Below are 18,653 nucleotides of genomic sequence, written 5' to 3'. Positions count from 1 at the left end.
GCAATAAACAAAAAACAATAACTAAAAGTAACAGAAATAATAAATCAGAGTTGATATTATTAATAATGTTACCACATAAAGTAGAAAAAGAAAGCATGAAGTAACATTTTTCAGATAAAATCTTTATAGTTCTTAGGCACAGTAAGATCTGGAAGCAGACTTTAATTTTTATAGTATGTTTTTAAAACTAAACTGACCCTGTACTTAGTTCCAAGAGGGTTCAAAATTCTTACCATTGATTCCCATGATAGAGGTCCATTTCCTACTGAATATGTAAATAAAATTCTTAAAAGATTTCTAGTGATTTTGTTTGGCTTATAAGTAAATCTTGGATTTTTTTAAAGCTATATAATGGTTGATAATGAAAATTTGTTATTATAAGTATTAAATTATGCCAAAAAGCCACTTACTTTATATTCTTTAAATACCGTAGCATGATTCAACTAAAGCTTGGAATGTAAACCGTCTTAAATAACACTAATGAAATGTACAGGTAATGAACAATATAACTAACTTAAGTTAATTTTCATGTAACAGATAACATCTGGGGGAAATGTGTATTGGTAAGCTATAGAAAACTAATTTTCTAGTGACCACATCTGTAGATGTTATTTATTGTATGTTCACTTAACAGTCGATTATTCAGTTTAGAAATCTATTCTCTTCTTTATTAGAGCTTTTAATGTACTCACCTTGGTTCAAATGGTCTGCTCATTATCTGAAAAAATATAAATGGCATTCACATGGAACAACATGATTGTTTTTATTATATCCATTTGTGTGCAAGCATTCAAAAATGGCAAGAGAAACACATTTATTGCTTTACATTCAAAGTAATATTTAGGGGGTATTTGAAAGTCAAGCAAAACCAATCATTTGGCCAAATGGATGTATGTGTATAATCAGAAACTCCTGAGTTTTAATCTCAGCATTAGGCCTCGGGCAAGTCACTTAAAGTCGTTCCCTTTGTTTCTTGATCTGAAGATTATGGGTGCTATTCTCTTATAGGAAAAGGGCGGTTGCTAAATCAGGGTACCAAATAGGAGTGTTTTTTTAATAAACATACTTGATCCTTTTTCTGTTTTTATTTTTCTAGATTTAAGAGGTAACATATTAGGCTTTTGAGGAAAAAAATATGAGACAATTACAATTCTATAGGAATGTATAAAAATAGTTATAAAACTAGCTTTATTTAATTTGCTTCAACTATTCATAGACTGAGGAAATTATAACGTTCTTTCAGAAAATCTAACTTAATAAAGCTGACCATGTCTCTCTGTTTTAAATAGATTTTATTACAGAACCAGTGATGTTGTAAAACATGAGGTTTTGTTAAAAAAAAATACAAAGGCCTAATTGTATTTTTTTAAAGAAAGTATTGCATCAGACGGTTTCATTTAAATATATTTGCTGGCTCTGTGCTCTCACCACAATTATTGATTCTAATTTTCTTAAACTGTTTTTTTTTAAATGCCACTTAATGGGGAAAAAAATCACTGTGATGCTTCTGTGAACTATATTTGACTGTATACCTTCTTATTAGTTAAACAGCTTTGTATTTACCCTCACCTGAAATTAGGATATTTTTTCCCTTAACAGTATCTTACTAACACAGCCAAATGTAACTCTTCATGAAAAAGAAAAGTGTAAGATAAAAAACAAAAACTTTTTTAAAGTAAAGTGTAGCTATGGTTTGGTTCCCTGATAGTATAAACACCCTGAAGAAAAGAAATTACCCCTCCCCCCTCCAGCTTTGTGCACAAGGTAAATCAAGTGACTAGCTGTATTAGCTACACTCAAAAAGTCAAGTAGAAGAGAAGCCCAACTCTCAGTCAGAGCTCCAGGTTCTAGGAGTAAATGGGAGCTTCATTCCACCAGAGAAATGATGTGGACCTGAGGAGCTCCAAGTTTCCAAGTGTGTGCCCAGTACACACACACCCCAGCGCCAAAGACCAGGAGTGCTGGGTCATTGGTAGGTAGTTCAGATCAGCTTTCTAAAGAAATCCAGACCACAGGGAGGGCTGGAAGGGATAAAATGGGAGAGTTGAGCACAAATATCTGCTTACATTTAAGTGTATAATCTGATGGAAGATGGGGCACAGGTGGGCAGATGGTAGAATCTGCTCCTAACAGGATGGAGAGGGAATAGGGAATCTATTGAGAACTTGCACTGGAGGTGAGAGAGAATTAGCAGAAAGCCTAGCCTGTATATAGTGCATAGCAGTGGGACAGATATGGCCACAGCAACAAATTAAGATTCAGCTTCATTAAAAGGACATACTTGTATCTTGCCAATTAGCTCAGGCTTATTTTCTCCAGGCCTGCAGGAAATTCAGTAACCTCCCTTCAATTCTTTCTCTCTTCTTTTTTCAATGTCTCACGCACCACCACTCCACCCATATTTCTATTTCTCAGCCTATATTAAAGTCTGTATCACTCGTCCTCTTCCCTGTCTCTGTATTCCCATGTGCTGCTTATTTATTTTGCCTATAAAGTTTCAAAGGACACTAAAATATGTTTAGCTGTTTCATTGTCCTAGTTTAGTAAAATAAAGAGCAATATAAAATGTAGGAGGATGAAAAATCAAGTGTGATGAAAAAAGGTACAAATAATTTTGTAGGAAGCTGAAAATGCCTCCATTTAGGAAAAAAACTGGGGCTTATGAATGTGATGAGAGAAAAGAATCGTTCTGCTATGCTTTTTCTTGATATTCTATTTTGATTAACATTTAGTCAACTGAAGATAAACAATCTGGAATGATGTCATCTAACAGAATAAAGATTAAGTGCTCAATAACATCAATAATTTCCAAGTATGGCAACATGATGACACATTACAGTTTACTGAAAACTGGATAAGCCAAGAAGTTAGCACACCAGGGTTTAACTCCCAGACCTAGCAATTATTTGACTAAGCCAGTCATTTAATCTCTTGGTTTCCAATTCACTTGACTATAAAGTTAGGACACTTCATTCCTACTTTATATGTATACTAAGCAGCAACTTTCTATAAAATCAAATTAAAGTTAGAAATATGAATTCAATGTAAGAGACATTGGTATGACCAAGCAATAACTTAGCCTCCAGTACATTTATATAAGTAGAAATAAATAGTAATATTTAAGCGATGAAATATTATATAAGTTTATCTGAACTATTGTGAAATTAGAAATGAATATATAATGATTTTAGGATTTTTCTAGGCCTCAGGGGATGGTAATTATTTGGTGAATTTATGCATTTCCAGAGTATTGTCTTCAAACTTGGAAGGCTCACGGTCTGACTTTGTCAGCAAATAGGATAGCGTCAGCTCAGGGCCACAAAAACAGGATCATGGAGCTTACTACATAAACTAGAACATCAATTTATTGATTTACAGTAAGGAATGTGATAAGCAAGAGAATCAGAGCACGAAAGTAGACATATCTTTATAGATCATTTGAGAGATGGAAAGTCAAATTATGATCAAAATGTTGGTTAGAATCAGAACATGAGGAACTAATAAAATGATTCAGATTTTTAAAGGAAATCAGTGCCCTCATATCCTCTTTCTCTCCCCAGACTTTTTTTTTTAATTTATTGATTTTTTTTTTTTTTTTTAGAGAGAGAGAGAGGAAACAGAAGCATTAATTTGTTGGTCCACTTATGTATGCATTAATTGGTTGATTTTTGTATATGCCCTGACTGGGGATCGAACCCACAACCTTGGCTTATCGGATGATACTCTAACCAACTGAGCTAACCAGCCAGGACTTAAATTGACATTTTAATTCCTGTTTCTTCATTTTCACTGTTGACCAACCATGATCCCCCTTCCTCTGTTTGATACACTCTTGCTATAGAATTATTAAATGCTCACAGTGAAATTTTGCCCTGCCCTCTGTGTTCTTGGTTGATTTTGCAAGCATCTCTGATTTACTGTGTGCTGGCTTTATACAGTAACCTAGAGCCTTTAACAAGTTCTTGATGGTCATTTCACTATTGCCTCCAAGAACAGCTGTATCTCACTGAGTAACATCTATCACCATCAGGCTGTTATTGAGTGTTTTAAGCATCTAACCCTCTGCCAAACTTTGAGAAGAAATACATGTGATCTAAACCAAGGTCTCTGCGTACTGAGAGCTTGTAAGCAGGAGGAAGGGGATACTGACCCATGAACAATGAAAGCTCAGAGAAATACAAAATGAAGTCCTAAACCACATAGGATGGAAAGAGAATTAGACAGTGGGTAGAATAAAATGCTAATTATCAGATGCAGAACTGAAATTGTAAATTGTGGTTACACACAAAAGGCTTTATCATAATACAGCTCTTTTCTTCCCCTCCAGCAAATGATAGAGGTTGTCAAGTCTTCAGGTGGCCTTTTCCCCAACCCTCTAGAAGAAGGAATCTCATTTGATATTTACTCAACATTCATAGAGCCACCCCCAATATTGGATACAGAAATGAAGGTATGTTTCCTTTTGTCTCTTAATTCAACCTGTCTCAGCATGGGACTTTCTAAGGGGTTGGAGGAAAGGAAGCAAATGTTCTTCCATTTTTCTCTCCCTGTGACTTTCCCCAGCTAAATACAAATATTTGTTTTACCATTAATTTGCAGGTGGGCCAGCTGAGGTTGGTTCAGGAATTTTAATCTTTTCCACTCCATCATCTTCCCCAGTTTCCACCTTCACTTTCTCAAAGTAAGCACTGTTAGCACCATGACTTGATCTTCATGATGCTCATAAATAATGAAAATGCAGGATGATGTCAAATTGCAATCTCCTGGCAGATTGACATCACTCCTGGTAGCAAATGACCCAGAAGTTTGAGGCTCCATATAAATCCCTGAGTACTCTAGATATCACCTGAACATTGTTTACTTTCCATATTCTAGAGATTGGATCAAGAGCAAGGCCCGATGGAGTCCCAGCCAGCAGCCAGCACTTCAGAGACAGATGCTTTAGCTGGTCTCACCATTGAAGATATAAAATCAGTGCTTGCCCAAGTCACAGATGACATCCTAATCGGCATTCAGGTGCTCAGCCTTGATAATGTGCTCGCTTACTTCATTACTGGTTAATTAGCCAACCTCATCCTTAATGTCTGTAAGCACTACCTACACTCAGCTAGCAAGAGCAACGCTTATGATGGAAGAGTTCAATTTAACATCTCCACATAACTCTCAGTTGAGTCATCTGAGACTCAATAAGATCACAAAATAACTTCGCCAACAGCACATAGTGTAGTGTTATCAGTTTGAAAAATCATTCAGCATCAAAACCCAAAAAATAACATGGTAAAGACTTCATGCCTTGTCATAACAAAATCGCTCATGCGAGAGTAATTAGAGTACATTGCTAAAAGCAGTAAACACTGAAGATCACAGCATAATTCTCAGCTAAGTTTTCTCACCAAATTTCTAAAAGAGGTTTTCAAATCTTTGAACTCCCTCTCATATAGTTTGCTCCTTTTCACATAGCACTAATAGCTAGGCAGTTTACACCAATGGATGCATGAAAACGGTGCTGGCAACAGCCAGCTCAGCAGCAATTGCCAATGATGGATCAGTCGGCTTAGCTTTATGCTTAATTTTTTTTTTCCCATCCAAAAAAGCACATTTCTACCTCTACACAAAGACTTGCATCATTGCCCAGGCAAAATGATTAAATAAGTGAATTGCATATTTTGAGAGGATTTATAATTTCTTGTGGAAATGACCGTGAATCAATAAGACAGTCTACTGCATGTTTAAAATATTAATGCATCTTAGGGAAAGATTTAGTTGATATCTGAGCATGAGACTATATATAAAAAGCACACTGTATTAACAACTAATTTAGAAAGGGCAAAAGATTAGCTTGGCATAAGCATACCTTGTTACTGTTTAATTGTCAAATGTTAATGCACTATTTACATGAACGTTTAATGATTTGATGCCAACAGAATCAGCCAAAGTCCTTGGCTTAATAAAGAGTATTTAGTGTTTACCAGAAATAGTGGAAGAACACGTTTTACACAAAGCTGTATTGTTAGCAACCCCATGAATGTAATAACTGGTTACTGTGTGGAAGGGCAGAGTGCAGTTGAATTAAGCTGAGTTCAGAACATATCTCCTTTTTAGAAGTGATAACATTTCATCTAAATATAGTTTATGTATAATCATGGCCCTGGGCTCCTTTGCGATCCTGTGGCTCTGAAATTATTGCCGAGGAACTACTAGACAGTAATAGGATTGTTTGCAGGCCCGAAAAATTGAAAACATCTTTACCAAGGCCATATTCCATGTAGTGAGTGTGTTTTTAACTATTTATTGATTTTTTAAAAATATTAGAGTCTGCAGCATTTATAACACTACTATGTAACAGAAATAATATGATTGCTGTATACGTACATGATTGTCCCGTTGGCCTGCAGCAATCCTTAACCGGGCTTGGAAGTTCATTAGTTGGGTCATCTAAATAGTATAATTAGACATAGAGAGAATCTGGACCAGAGGAGAAGGTGCTACGATCATTTCCATATTAAGTGGATTCAGGGATTAGCCTGGGCCAAATTACTGCCAATTTTTCAATAAAATGACATGATGATGTGGATTTATGCAATGCTTCAAGATAGCAAATCCTTTTCTGTATTTTCTACCAATTATTCTAGTAAACTCTAGGCAAATTAGGCAGGCACTTCTCTGACAAATAAATTGAAAAAGGAGAGAGGCAGGAAGACTGAGTCGTTTGTCCAGTTTCCAAGGTCAGAAGCTGATGAAAGACTCCGAATGGGAGTTGTAAACTGGGTTCTAGTTTGAATTCCAGAGCTATCCGCAAAAACCACATAACCTCTAATATCACGACCAGACTACTTTGGATTTTAATACTCCCGTGGTGTGGCACTTTTTCAGTGTTTGCCCTTGTGTCTTGGTTCGATTCCAAGTTGGGTAATTACTCTCTGCTTACCTAAATTTCTCCCCCTGTTTTAGATGGTAAGTTATTTTCCAATTCTAAAACCTACCTCCCAGTGTCCCTGGCTCTTAAATCTGCCGCATCCCTGTTCAAAGGTAGCCACATGCCAGTGGCCAGTGTGTGTAGGCCTGAATACACTGGCCTGCTGTAGAAACATTTACTGAATTATTAATTGTAAGCTGCTTAAAATTTTCCAATAGTTTTTCTTCTCATTTATTTTAAAATCATATAATTATTATATTTTTTGGAGTAAAAGGTAGTAGAGAAATCATGTTTTAAGTACAGTTTTTTCAGAGCTCCTTCTCTAGTGTGGTTATGGGCATATTTTACTTCCTGTAATTCAGAAATTTCTAAAAATGTAGTGTGAATCCTTAAATTTTGCATATTGATTCACTTACTTTCCCATTGACTCACTTTATAGTTTTAGAGCTTTATTAAGAATGAAGAAAAAATTAAAAAGAATGAAGTTATCTTGGCCTGGAGATGTTAATTAAAATTATACTGGATAGAGCAAACATTTAAGGTTATATAGTTTAGTTATTTTAATTTTAAGGATACATTGAAAATGAAATTATTTTGGCCCCATATTGTATAATAAAAGATTATACCCAATGGAGCAAATTTTAATATATTTAAAGAATTATATTTCAGAGAAATATGAATGCTAACACTAAATTCTTGCTGTTAAATGTTGGCTGTTGGCTCTAAGCAACAGGGTAAAATAAAGTGAAAACCTTGAGGGAAGTTTGCCATCTTGGGACTGTAGAGATTTTAGGTCAACTTGAATTTCCAGGTTAGAAAACCAGAGAGTGAGATCACCTCAAGGAAGTGATCACTGAGAGGCTACTGAACCAGGGCATATGTTTCCCATTCTTCCGGGAAGGAAAGAGAGCATACCCAAGCCTAGTGGGTGTGGGATAGCTTGTCTGTTCAGCAGGGTTCTAAGGAAGAACCAGGAGAGATGGTAGACCAATGACAATGTGTTTTGACCAGACAAGGAGTATTTCGTCCGGCTCTGTTGGCTGTGCCTGAACTGAAGTCTGATCACCACAGTGATGATCTTAAACGTAACTCCCCTCTGTCAGTACACAACTCTGTTAGGTGTGTACCTTATCTCCAGGAATATTTTCCCCAAAGCCCACACTTGTGTAGATGAATTCTGTTTCAGTGAAATACCAGAAAGGTCTCCAGGTTAATGTGAAAAAAACCCTGGTGAGACAGTGAAACAGAAGCTGGTAGATGATAGTACATCTGTCCTAAGTTGAAAAGAAATGAGATTATTGATGGGCATAGAAAACATTATATCATCCACTGGTTAATGGCAGAGATACATTCTGAGAAATGCATCATTAGGTAATATTATTGTGCAAACATCAGAGAGTATACTTAACATCAAACATCATGGAGCCTACATCACCAAGGCTACGTGATGTAGCCTATTGCTCTTAGGTTACAAGCATATACAACATGTTACTGTGAAAAACAACACAAGATTAAATTAAGTGTAGGTGAGAATGATGCAATCAAGAAACACAGTGATCATGAGATGTATGAGTCCACTGCCTGTGAAACAGAAAACATTTTTTATAAGTAGAAAGAGAACACTCTAAAATAATAACAAAAAGTGTAGTATATTAAATACATAAACTAGTAACATAGTTGTTAATTATCATTATCAAGTAGTATGCACTGTATATCATTGTATGGGCTATATCCTCCTTCCTATATAATAAAAGTCTAATATGCAAATCAACCAAAAAGTGGAATGACTGGTCGCTATGATGCGCACTGTCCACCAGGGGGCAGATGCTCAATGCAGGAACTCCCCCTTGGTGGTCAGCGCTAAGGATGTCCAACTGCCAGCTATCCCCCAAGTGCTCCCAGACTGTGAAAGGGCACAGGCCGGGCTGAGGGACCACCCCCCCCAAGTGCACGAACTTCGTGCACCAGGCCTCTAGTACCTTTATATGATTGTACGTTTGTTTACACCAACATCACCACAAACATGTGAGTAATGTGCTATGCTATGACATTACACTGGCTATATCATCACTAGGCAATAGGATTTTTTTTCAGCTCCATTATAATCTTGCTAGAGGCCCGATGCACAAAATTCATGCAAGGGGCTCGGCCCTCACAGCCCCAGCCAGCCCTCGCAGCCCCTTGCAGCCCCAGCTGGCCCTCGCAGCCCTTCACAGCCCCTCACAGCCTCATCCGGAATGTCGTCCAGATGGTCGTCTGGAAGGTCATCCAGACGGTCATTCTGCTGTTCGGTCTAATTAGCATATTAGCTCTTTATTATATAGGACTAGAGGCCGGTGCATGAAAATTCATGCACTGGAGGCGGGGGGGGGGGGGTCCCTCAGCCCGGCCTGCCTCCTCTTGCAGTCCGGGAGCCCTCAGGGGCGGGAGGTGACCCAGCGATCAGAGGAAGGCAACACCCCATCACACCTCTGCGGCTGTCACTGCCAGCAGCCCAAGCCTCAGTGGGCCCTGGTTACCTGAGCCTCAGGTGGCCCTGAGCGGCTGGGCAGCCACCATCCGAGGCTTGCCTGCGCCTCGGGCCAGCCCTGGGCGGCTAGGAGCCTGAGGGCACTGGGGGACTCTGGAGGCAGGCACGCCTGGGGGCGGGCCTGGCCTTGCCACCTGCCTACTGCCCCAGTGGGGCTGAGGGGACTGGGTGCCACCATCTTGTGGTGTGGGCACTGCCATCTTCAAGGGTGTGGCAGTTAATTAGCATATTCCCTCCTTATTGGATGTGGGGGCCACCATCTTTGAGGGCGTGGCAGTCAATTAGCATATTCCCTCCTTATTGGCTGTGGGTGCTGCCATCTTTGCGACAGTGTGAGGGTCAATTAGCATATTCCCTCTTTATTAGATAGGAAGGATGGGGCCACTGTCATATATATGGTCTGTCTTGGACCAAAATGTCCTTATGTGACATGGGAGTATAATTGAAAGTGGGAAGAGTCAGTTTAGTTCAAACTTCCCAATCCTTTGGAATTGTGACCCACATTATTCTTCCAACCATTTTATCCCTATATGGTCTAATATGGTGCATGGCTTAAAGAAATAGGAGTAACGTATTTTTAAAATGTTTCATAACATCATGTCACTGAAATATAACATTGGTGAATATATCACAAAATCAGGAATTGGAATTATGAATTTAAAAGTTAGCATGTAATATTAACTTAATACTTAATTTTTAACTGCTCAATATTTCAGGTAAGAACTAAGACCCTAAGTGGTTAAGTGCCTCGCCCAAGGGTACAATAGCTAAACTAATCCCTAGGTCTCCACACTCCTAGACCTGTGTGCTCCTTTTAGCTCTACCCTAGTCATGCCTGAAGGATTAGAGATTCCTAAAAAATGACAAGAGTTCCTTTGTAACCTGGAGAACCATTTTCATCCCTCTTTGGCTGTTTCACCCAACCACCAAGAAAGAACAAAATGGAAAACCAGAGGACAGTGCTTGATCCAAGGCTTGATAATACTTGAACCAAAGAAAAACAAAACAAAAAACACTTGATACTCTGGCATTACACGAGAATCTAGACACCAGCGTGATCTTTTCAGAAATATCAGTCCTTACTGTGAAGGTAAAACAAAATCTCATCAGATAAGGCAACCAAGATGGAGTATTTCAAAACTATCTATTATAGTTATCCTCATAAAGAAAGAAATAAGAATAGAAAGGTATATCTGGACCAAAACAGTATTTGACCCTGAAAACTTCAAATTATGTTATAGACATGAACATTCTACACTTTGAGTTAGTAATTAACACATATGTATAAACTACTATTCATATACTTGTAGATTTTTTTTAAATCATCTAAACAAAAACACCAATTTTACCACATTGCCCACAGCTGGTTTCTCTACACGTGATTTTATTATCCATCATGAAGAAGAGCAGACATTTCCAGGCTACTAATGTTCAGTTAATATGGAAGTATTTCTGGAAATGTGCAGGTAACAACGCTAGTCCATGGAATATCACTGCCAGAGGCTAAATGCTATCACCGCTGCAGCAAGCACTGGGACCTGTCAGCAATCACTGACTTTTTTCTACCAAAACTATACCACCACGTGGCATCATCCCAGGAGTTATAATGTTTGATGAATACATTTAATTAAGGAAATTGTTCTAATCGTGAGATTATTTGTGTTGCTATTTCACAACAGAAGCTTTCTGAGATCCCATTTAGAATGTACTACACAGGAGACAAAAACATTTATTGCAAAGGAGTAGGGAGACCAACAGCATTGTAATAACTGAGCCCTGAGCAGTTATTCTGATTCGGTGCTTCTTGGTAAAGTCTGTCTGAAAATACAGATAAATTATCCTATCTTCCAACACAAGGCTATGTGAAAAATGGCTGTCCAAATACCACTTCCTGTTCATAGCAGACATGCTATACATTGGGAATGTGCAGAGAAATATGATAAAGTGTTATCACATCACTACAGGCTGAAACACGGCTATGTCTGCAAAACAGGAAGGTGTGTGAGGGATAATGTCTGTCTTTAGGCACTATAGTATGTCAAAACCACAAAGACAATGTGCAGCGAAAGATAGCTCCATCATAACCACTTTTTTATGATTGTCTTCACAGGCCGAGATAAACGAAAAGCTGCAAATACAGGAAGAGGCCTTTAATGCACGAATAGAAAAATTGAAAAAGGCCTGAGGACTCGGTACAAAGAGAGTGATGCTAAACTTCACAGAAACAAACAAAACCAGTCAGAATGATAGACTCTCTAGAGCATCGTATCTCCTTTATTTAGTTGGGAGAGGAAAACCAAGCCCCACTTTTTATTATCGTAAGTAATTAGAAAAGCATTGGCCCCAATTTTGCTATCTCCTGTCCCATAGCAGCCTCTGAATTTATTGCATTGAGTGTAATAAGAACATTTTGTATACAAGAGTTTGGAGAATTATATATATAAATACAATTACTTTTACAATACTTCTTTGACATTTTGACTAATGAATATTATTCATCTTCAAGGAGAATGAAGCCAACATTTTTAAATAAAGACAAATAATGATAATTTTATCCATATTGACTCATATGAACTACCCCATAAATGAAGCACTGTGGACAGATACTATTACCACACAACAAAGTATAAAACTTACTAAACAATAGCTATTCAAATGCATATACTAGGGGATTTTTCCTTAAATCCTTTGGTTTCCTTATTTGAACGATTCAGTGTGAAACCAATTTTCTGAAATTACATAATGCAGTTTGAAGCACGTTAATTTATTCTGTACTGTATTTGTTATTTCTAATCTTGTTACTCTCCCAGGAGAATACATGACCTATATAAAAAGAAGCAATGTATAAATGGTTATTAAAGACCAACCTATATATAGACCGTAAAAATCTTAACTACAAATCAAACACAGAGCTCTTAAAATTAACCATTATATTGCAGTAGAATAATTGAAAACATCTCAAGCCTTTAAATACCTTTATTAAAATATAATTTCAAAAGAAAAATATCTATTTACCAACTGGTTATCCCTAGTTGGACAAATTAAATTAATTACTCCTTAGGCCCTTTCCAAACGTCTTAGACTTCAGAGTATTTCAGAATGGAGAGGTTGCTAGGAGGGGATAGTTCCTTCAAATAGTTTCCAGTTTATACTGGAACCAACTGTACTTGCATCTGGGTGGTACTTGGTTGGATATGTTCTGTCTGTGCTCTAACCTCAGGCTATAACCTTACCTTCTCCATCAGCTCCAAAGAGATTTCCCAAAATGTGTTTATTTGGAGGAGAGGCAGATCTGGCAGCATTTGGTAACTTTCTAAGTAGACTGATCAGCAGTGTAAGCGAAGTCCTTAAGATGAAACCATGTCTATTGTTCATGTAGTTCCAAGACTGGAAGGCCTGGAGATGTGCTGAGATGTGTTTTTCCTAGAGCTGTCTTCACTAATTGAAATGTTCATGACCACAGCAGAGCACTAGGGGGGCTCACGTATCTTGATTCCATCAAGCAGTCTTTTTCTCCAGGGAAAACAGAAGTGAAACTGGAGAAACCACAAACCGGGTATAAAGGAGCTTCTAGAAATCACCAAAGAGCTTCAAATGCAGTTGTTGGCACAGAGTGGAACTGCATTTCCAACAGAGTGCTTGTTTTGAGCAAAGGTACCAAGAGTCCACCCTGGCTGGTGTGGCTCAGTGGTTGAGCATTGTCCTATGAACCAGGAGGTCACGGTTTGATTTCTGGTCAGGGCACATGCCCAGGTTACAGGCTCAATCCCCAATTGGGGTCATGCAGGAGGTAGCCAATCAATAATTCTCTCTCATCATTGATGTTTCTATCTCTCTCTACCTCTCCCTTCCTCTCTGAAATCAATAAAAATATAATTTAAAAAAATTTTAAGAGTCCAAAACTGATTAAAAACTGCAGTAGGATCCCTAAACACTACACAGAGACAATATACTATAACTAGAGGCCTGGTGCATGGCTGGGGTCTGTCCGGCCCACCCCAATCCGGACCAATCAGGCTGGGCCAGCTGGGGGGAGGGGATGCGGGAGGTTGGCCAGCCCCGCCCTTGATCAGGGTTTGGGGGGGGGGGCATCGGGGGCAGGGTCAGCTAGGGGGAGGGGCTTCTTGCGGTTGGAGGGGTCGATCAGGGATGGGGCCAGCCCACCAACCTCCCGTGGCCCCTCCCCCCCAGCCAGCCCCACCCCCTGGTCGAACTAGTCAAGGAGACAATTTTATTATATAGGATTGTGCCTAAAGCACATGAGCATGCCTAAAGCATGCCTCTGGAGTAGGACTTCCAGCATCTGATACTGGCTTCACCAATGGCTAGTGTGTGACTTTGGACAGGCTGCTCAACCTCTATTTGCTCATCTGTTAAATGGGCACAATACTTATTTTGAGATAGTTATGAGGATTCAATAAATACACATGAAAAGGATGTTTGTTCTAAGATTTGGTTTCCATTTACCTCTGAGGATACCACAAAGCCACTGTTCATTTCTAATACCCACTCCAGAATTCCCAAGCTTCTCTGCCTCTCCACTAACACCTGTGTGTCCTCCCACCGTAACCACGTTGCCACCCTGCTGGCCTACATCTTCCATGTTGGAGAGTCAGGGCTCTCTGTGGGAGCCTAACATAGTAGCAGTAGCTACAAATTTTAATTCACAGTCTCTGCTCTTTTTAATTAATATCAAATTGATAAAGAAATATATGTTTCAGAACGTCAAACCTCAGGGAAGGTAGGGGAAGGTGGGGGTAGGGGAAGAGATCAACCAAAGGACTTGTATGCATGCATATAAGCCTAACCAATGTACACAGACAACAGGGGGGTAAGGGCATGAATGGGGGGTTGGGGAGGAAATGGGGGAATAAGGACACATATGTAATGCCTTAATCAATAAAGAAATTTTAAAAAAAGATAAAAAATAAAAAGAGAGAGAGAGCACTCACCATGTGCTCAAGGTTCATTGTTACAGTGCTGTTTACAACAACCACGCACTGGAAGCAACCACAAGCCCATCAATGACAAGTGGATAAAAAAGCTGGGATGTATATACCCAATGCAATATTAGCCATAAAAAAATATGAAAACTTACTGTTTGCAATAACAGGAATGGACCTGGAGGGTATTATGCTAAGTGAAATAAATCAGACAGAGAAAGACAAATACCTTATGATTTCACTCATCTATGGAATCTAAAGAGCAAAATAAGCGAACAAACAAAATAGAAACAGACTCATGGCCCTGGCTGGTGTGGCTAGTGGTTAGATTGATTCCCAGTCAAGGGCACGAACCTGGTTTGCAGGTTCAGGGTGCATGCGGGAGGCAACCAGTGGATGTGTCTCTCGCACATCGTTCTTTCTCTCTCTCTCTCTCCCTTTGTCCCTCCCTCCCTTCCACTCTCTCTGAAAAGCAATGGAGAAAATATCCTCTGGTGAGGATTAACAAACAAACAAAAAACAAAAACAGACTCATAGATCCAGAGATCAGATTGATGGTTGCCAGAGGGGATGGGGGATGAAGAACTGGGTGTAAAAGGTGAAGGGGTGGAGAAGTACAGAGTGGTAGATACAAAACAGTCACGGTGTAAAGTACAGCACAGGGAACATAGCCAATAATATTGTAATAACTGTGTTTAGTGCCAGGTGGGTGCTGGAATTATCAGGGGGATTATTTTATAAAGTATATGATTGTCCACTGTGCTGTTCACCTAAAACTAATACAAAATAATACTGAATGTAAATTGTAATTGAAAAATAAAATTTTAAATTAAGAAAAGAAAAAGAAATATATGTACTTGCACACAATTATTTTTAAAAAGTGTAGACAATGAAAAATACCTTTCACCCTAGCTTCTCTCATTTCACCTCATTTCTCTCCCTATAAGGCAACTATAACTTCCAGTAAGTTCTTAGAAAAATATTTTTTGCCCATTTAAACAGTTGGATGATTGTATCCTGATTATACCTGTATGGTGAATTCCTAGAGGAATAAATTTCTAGGTCAAATTTTATTTGCATTTCCAATTTTGATAGATATGATCAAAGTGGCTTCCAAAGATATTTCACCAACAATGTGTGAAAAAAACTTTCTCTACATTGTTACCAATAGCATACATACATTGCTCAATTTTTTATCTTTGATATTCTGATAAAAAGTAATGTTACAATATTGTTTTAATTTGCTTTTATTGTTTTACTCAAAATGGACTGAGCACCTTTCATATGTTTATAAGCAAATTATATATATATATATATATATATATATATATATATATATATATACTTAAATTATACATATATATGTATTAATTTTCCTAATAAGCCTAAGATAGACAGATAGATATTATTAGCCTTGTTCTATTACAAGTTCTGAAGCCTGAATCTTTAAGAGATTATTAACTTGACCCAAGTTACACAATAATTGATGGATCAGGGCTTCAAACCCAGGTCTGACCTATTTTACAGATGAGGAAACTGGAACACAGAAATTTTAAGTAATTTTCCCATGACCACACAGCCAGTAAATGGTAGAAGCAGGTTTTGAACTTAGATCTGTATGAGTACAAAACCCACATACTTAACTTTTATCTTTATCTAGTTACATCATAGCCAATATGAAACAAAGTGAAAACTGACCTTTTCGTTATTAATTATAATAAGGGAACAAACTTGTTTATGTTGCTACCATATTAGGTATTTATAAAATGTGTGCAAGGATGCAATGTATTACCCAGTTCCCTTCATTCCTTCATGCATTCGTTTCTTTTACTATAAATTCATTGAGTACCTACTATGTGCCATTGCATTTAGTAGTGAGCAAATAGATGTGGTCTCTACCTAATAATCTAGTGCGAGTGATAGTAAATACTAACTGTGAAAAAGACAAGCTTCAGGGAATGATAAGTGTTGGACAACGAGCTTGATTTAATCTAGGAGGTCAGGGAAGCGACCCACGAGTTTTGAGATTTGAGCTGGGGTCTGAGGGATAGGACAGAAGACGGTGAAGGAAGATGGGGTCCAGGTGAAAGAAAAGCATGTGCAAAGTCCCTGGGCCACAAAATGAGACTGTACCGTTGCCCACAGCCAGAGCACTTGCAGGGTTCCATAGGCTACACGGATTTTTATTTTTAACCTAAAAGCAGTGGGAACTTGTTGATAAGTTTTAAGTAGCAAGTGACATCAGATTAGTATTTTTAAAAAGGCTATCTCCCTGGTGCCAGGATTTCTATCCATAGAAATGTGGAAAAAATATTCTCATGAAAGGATTCCTACTGTTAATGGTGCTATAGCTCTACTTCTCAGCAATTTCCAAGAGTGGGAGAAATAAAGAAAAATTCTGACTTTTTTTAAAGTCACAAAGTCCACCTACTCTAAGCAGTCTCTGACACAAAGGCAGCCCTCTGAAGAGCCAATTAAAAACAATACTAACCTATCACTTAGACAAGCAGCTGGCTTTCTCTTATCCACAGTAAGGTATCTTTCTTCCATTTGCAGAAATAATTTGGGGTGTTTTTTTCTCACCCCCATGATAAGTTTCAAAGACAATATATTCGTTATGTTAAGAATAAGCCACAGTCTGCCACTAACCAGGTATTTGCAGGCACCATTGTGCCTAAATATAGCTAGGGAGTCATTTTTTTTTCCAAAATCTGAATATAAAGCCCCTATTTCTATCCTCCATTTGATTGGAACTATTCAACCATCCTGGTAGATAATAAGTTTGCATGTTCTTAGATTGCATTTCATTATGCTTCAGTTCCCCTAGAGAATCAACATGATCCTTTTCCAACAATTATAGCAGAGAAGTACTTCTGACATCTCAAATTTCAGAGTCTCAAGAAGACGACCCTCTTCTGGACATCAAAGTTTTGTGGGGGTTTTTCCTGATTGATTAGTTAAGTAAGAGAAGTCAGAACCCCTTTGTGGCAGCCAAAGTACCTATTAATTTAAGTTTCTTAAGCAAAAATAATCTAGATCTAAAGAATACCATCTTGTTGGAAATCAAATTCCAAAACAGAGAATACCAAAAACCTCTTTTGCTTTTAGAATTCCACCCATTTTCATGGAAATACCAGCAGTGGAGATTGGCTTAACATTTTTTGTCAGAGCTGCCAAAGAATTCTGTGTTATTTTCTTTTCTTGTTGGCTCCAGACAATGTTCAGTGTAGATGTCTTCAATGGTCAATTTGGTGTTTGTTTCTTCTTTTTAATCTAGTATGTAGTTTATTCTGGGTACTTTCTAGGCACTGGATGAACTAAGACAGATAAGGTCCTTGACTTCATGAAGTTCATGGAATTGCTAAAGTTTATAATCTAGAATCAGATGATAGCCCAGATGGCGTGGCTCAGTGATTGAGCATCAACCTGTGAGCCAGAAGGTCACTGGATAAGCAAGTAAATAAATAAGGTAATCTTTGATAACAATAAATAATGCCAATGATGAATGCAAAGCCAATGGGATAAAGGGTTCTGGGATGTGGGAGAGCTACTTTACCTGGGGTGCTCCAAGAACTCTTCTTGTAAAGGGATGACTTTTGAGCTGACCAGAATAGAAGGAACCAGCCCTGGGCCACACCATGGAAACTTGGTTCCAAATAGTGAAAACATCAAGTAAAGTGGCATTGCTAAGTAGAACGTTTGATCACTCAAAGCAGCTTTCAGGAAAAAGGGCATCCCCAAGGCCTGACCCTGGGAAATAACCAGGCTGGTTTTTAACCTCAGATCCTCCCACTACTAATCTAGTCCTTTCCATTCCATCACATTGGCACGGCCAGATGGCCTTATTTTTTTCCCCAAAAAATAAAAAGATAGAATTATAGAGATAAAATGCTCATCAGTATAACTCCCAACCCAAATAAGCCCACCTACTTAAAAAGAATCTTGTTCCAAATCTCCTTTGAAGAATTCCAAATAAATTAAGTAGGAACTGCACTCCAGAAAAGGAGGAGCATAACTCCCACTCATCCTTTGTGTGCTGTGCATGTCAAATTCAACCAGAATAAAAGAATAAGGGAAGGGGGGGTAGTACCTGTACAGTTAAGAAATTTGACCATCACTACTTCTGCCAGATGATCAAGGTCAATAGCAATAGTCATAAATCACATTGATGGCAAGTACATTTGATATGAGATAAAGAAAATAGTACTTTACCTCTCTGTTCTTCCTACCAAAAATCATAATCCCAGTCTACTCATAAGAAAAA

The 18,653-nt window shown here is 38.2% G+C and overlaps 1 protein-coding gene across 1 annotated transcript in view; it reads left to right on the top strand.

Annotated features, from left to right (window-relative positions):
- CABCOCO1 (ciliary associated calcium binding coiled-coil 1) overlaps positions 1-13,449 on the top strand; it is a 122,720-nt gene extending 109,271 nt beyond the window's left edge. Inside the window, exons 6-8 of the mRNA XM_079793702.1 lie at positions 4,328-4,450; positions 4,876-5,016; positions 11,557-13,449. Coding sequence (XP_079649828.1) covers positions 4,328-4,450; positions 4,876-5,016; positions 11,557-11,631 — 339 coding nt within the window. The 3' untranslated portion in view covers positions 11,632-13,449. The remainder of the gene's footprint in view (positions 1-4,327; positions 4,451-4,875; positions 5,017-11,556) is intronic.
- Positions 13,450-18,653: the final 5,204 nt, after the last annotated feature.

The sequence above is a fragment of the Cnephaeus nilssonii genome, assembly GCF_951640355.1.
Source record: "Cnephaeus nilssonii genome assembly, chromosome: 16".
Lineage (NCBI taxonomy): Eukaryota > Metazoa > Chordata > Mammalia > Chiroptera > Vespertilionidae > Cnephaeus > Cnephaeus nilssonii.
The sequence above is the reverse complement of the archived record's forward strand: the minus strand, read 5'-3'. Positions and strand labels throughout refer to the sequence as shown.